Source organism: Pristiophorus japonicus, chromosome 13, assembly GCF_044704955.1.
Source record: "Pristiophorus japonicus isolate sPriJap1 chromosome 13, sPriJap1.hap1, whole genome shotgun sequence".
NCBI lineage: Eukaryota > Metazoa > Chordata > Chondrichthyes > Pristiophoridae > Pristiophorus > Pristiophorus japonicus.
The window spans coordinates 66,055,189-66,061,188 of NC_091989.1; the positions used below are offsets into that span (position 1 = coordinate 66,055,189).

Genomic DNA, 6,000 nt, shown 5'->3' on the forward strand with positions numbered 1-6,000 from the left:
CCTATTGAGCAGGCATAGCCTGGCAGAGTCAGTGCTGAAGGGTAACTGCCTTGGCCTCAGGCTGAAGTTATTTTGGGGCCTATGATTTCCATAGCAACGGTTGGATGTAAAGAAATGAATCTGGGGCTGGGGAGTCCATGCTTTTGTCTTCATGGGTCATGTAACATGGCGCCTCAGGGGTTGCACATGAAGTTAGTTTGCATATATTTCAAGTTACTGACGTAATTTGACAGCGATCCACCTCTCCTAGCCCTCCGATGCATTTACTTTACTGGGTCCAGGCGGTGTCCTCCGAACCGCATGATTTTAACTACCAGGCAGTGACTTCCCACCGACTTCGGGTCGATTTTGGTTGGGAAGTTGGCGAGCGGCAAGCTAATGGGGCCTGACGGTAAAATCGCCCCAGCCTCCCGGATACCGCTCCCCAACGAGCATGCTGCTCACTCGGCTGCGATCCTGCCCGGGAGCAAAAATCGACCCTATTGGCCCAGAATTTGTGGTTGTAATAAATGCCGAAACTGTCAGTCTTCGCTGTCATTACTCTGTGAAACTGACAACGACTCCTGGAGTACACACATATGTGGTTAAACGCGGAAATCCAGAGGTTGCTGTCAGTCATTTCCCGCTCCTCCACAGTTGAACTCCCCAGAGCTGGTAAGCACTGAACTGCCGGAAACTTCCCTTTAACCCTGAAATAGTGATGTTAAAAAAACTGTTAAGCCTTGTTAAATGGGCTGTAACTTGAATTTAATGGTGTACTGTGTCATAATGACTGCTGAAGAACCATTCTGGCCCTGAAAAACTAATTTTATCTTTGTGGACTGTCAAATTTGTCCATTATAATAAAAATTATATGTTTTTTTTTAACTTACATTTATTTATGATATTTCAGCTTCTACCTTAACCTCGTGTGTATGTCCCAATCTTTATTTCGCTCCCTGTAAAATGATTAAAAAGTGAAGGCATATCAGTGCATTTTATTTCATGGTTTGTCGCCTGTGAGAATTCTTCAGTGTGATTGGCTACTGAGCCAGCTTGGTGCCACAACTGTTGCTGAATGCTGGGGATCCCCTAGACTTGGCATCAGATTCAAATTAACGTGGGAAGAGGCAAAATCGATGGCACAGAGATCGTGTGGGCAGCTTTCTTCGAGGTCAGCGGCGAGGTCACTTCGCCGGTGATGGCAAAATCTGGGCCATTGTGTTATTTTATAGGATAAGACCGACTGTGTCTTGATTTAAAATGTTCATTTGATCCGTTTTAAACCTCAAACAAATAGATGAACAATCGAATGATGTAATTTCTTAAACTCTTCTGATATCCTTCTATATTTGCAGGTATATCTACCTTGGAGTGCCTGCAGGAATTGAACTAATCTGCTTTGCTCTATTTATTCCTTTTTACATGCAACTGAAGAAACATTTTCTATTAAAAGATAAAAATGAATTGAACACTGAATGTACAGAACTGGCAATTATGAATGAAGATAACAATCGCATTGATTGCGACCTTTGATGAATGCTGTAGATCGTGATCAATGAGGCCACCTATGGAACAGATAGAGTGTACAGAGAAAGAGAAGAGCTTGCAAAAAGTTCCATATCTGTTTTACAGAAGGGGTAACGATTACAATTTAGCACTCCCAGGAAGTGCTCAAGACTAATGCATGGCCTTGATGGTCTTCTCACCCAAATTTGGTTACACACTCTCGTTGTGCCAACCTCTGTATTGGGCATGTTAAACTGTAATATTTACCTAATAGAGTTTTTCTGAAGAGCTATCTATAAGGAACATGTTCAATTAGTCTGTAAAACTCTTATTTGAAATTAGTAATGCTATATTCGGTTGTTTTAGTGGATTGACACATTGTCTGACTGGCTGGCACAGTGAGTGAACACATTCTCTGATTGGCTGGAACACTGGATTATTACACCCTGAATTAACACACACTCTGATTAGCTGGCACATTGGATTAACACATCCTCTCATTGGCTGGCACACTGAATTAACACACACTCTGATTAGCTGGCACATTGGATTAACACATCCTCTGATTGGCTGGAACATTGGATTAACACATCCTCTGATTTGCTGGCACATTGGATTAACACATCCTTTGATTGGCTGGCACATTGGATTATTACAGCCATTGACTGACAGGCACACTAGATTATTACACCGTCTGATTAATATTTCCTCTGATGGACTGGCATACTGGATTAACACACCTTCTGATTGGCTGGCACACTGAATTAACACGCCTTCTGATTGGCTGGGACACTGGATTAATATACCCTCTGATTGGCTGACACAGTTGGTTAACATACCCTCTGACTCTCTGACACAGTGCATTTACACATCCTCTGATTAGCTGGCATAGTTGATTGACACACCGTCGGACTGGCACAGTACATTAACGCACCCTCTGACTGGCTATCTTTTCACCTCAAATCAGCCCAGACCAGTCGGATAACAAGGGTTGAATTTGTGCTGTGTAATATCAGCAATGGACACTTTGATGTGTTTGTATGAAATGTTTCTGTCTGCTATTTTAACATTTAAGACAAATAGCTTAATACGTTTGTTAAAATATCAGATAAAGGGGAGGGTAGAGACTGCCAAATAGTTCCAAAAGTCTCAATCCTGTAGGATAGTATGTAACATAAGAGTTTGACATATGATCATCATATAGAGACGGCCACAGTGTAAGCAGAGAAAGAGCAAGAGCGAGACTATCTGAATTCTGCTGTATACACAGAACAGGCTGCTTGAGCAAGAATAAATACAAAACAGAATTAAATCAACTAGCATAGATGTAACTAAGCACAATACTGGCCAAAGCTAATTATGGATAAGTAGGAGGCTTAGCTTCGATGGAATTTGAATCATATAACTATGGTAGTGTAAGGGACAAAGTACTGCCATGGATACGGAATCCAGCAAGTCACAGAAGCATTCCTAGGTTCAGCAAAAGATCAGGTTGAGTTTGTGCCAAAACAGATCATGTGAGGGGCTGCAGAACCAGAATGAGCTGGTTTGAATCCATTTAAAACCATGGAAAGAATACTGGTGCTAAAGATACTGTGGATGAGAAATAGTTCATTCTTATCTATTACAATGAAGATGAGCTCAGATGAGGGGTGGCAGGAGGCTAAAACCAATAGGGGAGGGTTCAGAATATGATAGACAAGTTTGAGCCTGAATCTGGAGGCCCAGGATAGGGTTAGCAACTCTAATTGGGAGTATGCCTGAAGATTTCATCACATGACCACCCGCCTCAACCGCCCTGCTCCCACACTCCTGCCATTGGTCGATTCTCCACACCAATTTGGAAGGGAACAGACTTTTTGTTACCCAGTTAGAATAATCTTGACGGTTAGTGAAACAGCATCTCCAATATTTTTATGACTCAATAAGCATGAGCTCAGCCAAAACTCTGCTGCCCATGTCCTAACTCACACGAAGTCCCGTTCACCCATCACCCCTGAGCTCGCTGATCTTCATTGGCTCCCAGTCCAGCAACGCCTCAATTTTAATATTCTCATCCTTGTTTTCAAATCTCTCAACTGACTCGCCCCCTCCCTAACTCTGTAACCTCCTCCAACCCTACAAGCTTTCGCGATCTCTGCACTCCTCCAATTCTGGCCTCTTGTATCCCTGATTTTAGTCGCTCCCGAAACCACATTGGCGGCCATGCCTTCAGCTGTCTAAGCTCTGGAATTCCGTCCCTAAACCACACCCTACCTTTCTCTCCTCCTTTAAGATGCTCCTTAAAGTCTACCTCTCATCTGACCTAATATCTCCTTATGTGGTTCGGAGTCAAATTTTGTTTGATAACGCTGCTGTAAAGTGCCTTGCAATATTTTACTATGTTAAAGGTGCTATATAAATACAAGTTGTTGTTGATGAAAGTGTTCAAAGGAAGTGAAATAAGACACAATTGTGTTTAATACCCATACGATTTATCTCCCAGGTTGCTTTCAGCAGTGACCTGGTGATTAATCTTCAATTCCTGGACAATCCAGGAGGGGTGGCTATTGTGTTCCTAACACAGATGAGACTGCCCACAGGGAGGTTAAAGTAACAGTGACCTCAGTCTTTATTAAGACACTTCAGAGTGAGGAACAGGTCTAAGGGGCCGGCTTATATACAGTGCTCCCAAGGGATGCTGGGATCCCTTGGGACTTCAGGGGATGCACTCCCTGGTGGCGGAACATGGGAGTGCATGCTTTACAGATACACAACATCACTCCTCCTGCAAAGTCAAAGTGAAAACTATTTACAAGGTGAGGCGGTCGGGAGCCTTTCTTTCCCTGGTGGACCGCCTCGGTACAAATGTCTGTTCTGCTGTGTTGGCTGTGCCCTCGCTGGGCTGGCGTGTTGTTGGCCCTGCAGGGCTGTTGGGTGAGCCTGGCCTTGCTGGGCTGTTGGGCGTGATGGGTTCGATTTCCTGGTCTTTGTGGTGTTGTTGATCCTTTGGGTGTGTGTTGTGGGCTCGAAAAAGGTGGTGTCTGTTCACAGGGCAGTCTGTGAACCGGAGCCTCGTTTGGTCCAGGTGCTTTCTGCAAATGTGTCCATTGTCTAGTTTGACTACAAACACCCTACTCCCTTCTTTAGCTATCACCATGCCTGCGATCCACTTGGGACCATGTACATAGTTAAGCACATACACAGGGTCATTCAGATCAATTTCCCGTGACACAGTGGCGCGATCATCGTTTACATTTTGTTGCTGCCGCCTGCTCTCTACCTGATCATGCAGGTTGGGGTGAACTAGCGAGAGTCTGATTTTAAGTGTCCTTTTCATGAGTAGCTCACCGGGGGCACCCCTGTGAGCGAGTGGGGTCTCGTGCAGTACCTGAGCAGTACTTGGGACAAGCAGGTTTGGAGTGAGCCTTCTGTGACTCGTTTAAGGTTCTGTTTGATTGTTTGTACTGCCCGTTCTGCCTGCCCATTGGAGGCTGGTTTAAACGGGGCTGAGGTGACATGTTTGATCCCATTGCGGGTCATGAATTCTTTAAATTTGGCACTGGTGAAATATGGCCCGTTGTCACTGACCAGTATGTCAGGCAGGCCGTGGGTGGCAAACATGGCCCCCGGGCTTTCAATGGTGGCGGTGGCGGTGCTTCCCGACATTATTTCGCATTCAATCCATTTTGAAAAAGCATCCACCACTACCAGGAACATTTTACCGAGAAATGGGCCCGCATAGTCGACATGGATCCTCTACCATGGTCTGGAGGGTCAGGACCACAAACTTAGTGGTGCCTCTCTGGGCCCGTTGCTCAATTGAGCACACACGCTGCAGTGCCGTACACCGGACTCTAAGTCAGAGTCGATACCGGGCCACCACATGTGGGATCTGGCTATCGCTTTCATCATTACTATACCCGGGTGTGTGCTGTGGAGATCCGAGATGAACATCTCCCTGCCCTTTTTGGGTAGCACGATGCGATTACTCCACAACAGGCAGTCTGGAACGGCTTGATTAGATCTTGCATTTCAACGGGGATGCTGGCCCAGCTCGCATGCAGTTTTTTACTTGGGACAGCAGAGGATCTTGGCTGGTCATGTCCTAATCTGGCGGCCTGTGACAGGTGATTTATCATTTTCAAATGCTTCCATGACCATCAACAAGTCTGCGGGCTGCGCCACCATCAACAAGTTTGCAGGCTGCGCCATTTCCACCCCCATGGTGGGCAATGGTAGTCGACTGAGAGCATCCGCACAGTTCTCGGTGCCTGGCCTGTGGCGGATGGTATAGTTATACACTGATAGCGCGAGTACCCACCTTTGTTTGCGGGCTGAGGCATTAGTATTTATCCCCTTTTTTTCAGCGAACAGGGATATGAGGGGCTTGTGATTGGTTTCCAGCTCAAATTTGAGGCCAAACAGGTACGGATGCATTTTCTTTACCCCGAACATACACGCTAATGCCACTTTCTCAATCATGCTGTAAGCCCTCTCGGCCTTAGACAAGCTCCTGGAGGCATAGGCGAC

General features: G+C 45.6%; 1 protein-coding gene across 1 annotated transcript in view; it reads left to right on the forward strand.

Moving 5' to 3' along the window:
- Positions 1 to 1,515, forward strand: part of LOC139278103 (solute carrier organic anion transporter family member 1C1-like) — a 75,533-nt gene extending 74,018 nt beyond the window's left edge. Inside the window, exon 14 of the mRNA XM_070896762.1 lies at positions 1,338 to 1,515. Coding sequence (XP_070752863.1) covers positions 1,338 to 1,515 — 178 coding nt within the window. The remainder of the gene's footprint in view (positions 1 to 1,337) is intronic.
- Positions 1,516 to 6,000: the final 4,485 nt, after the last annotated feature.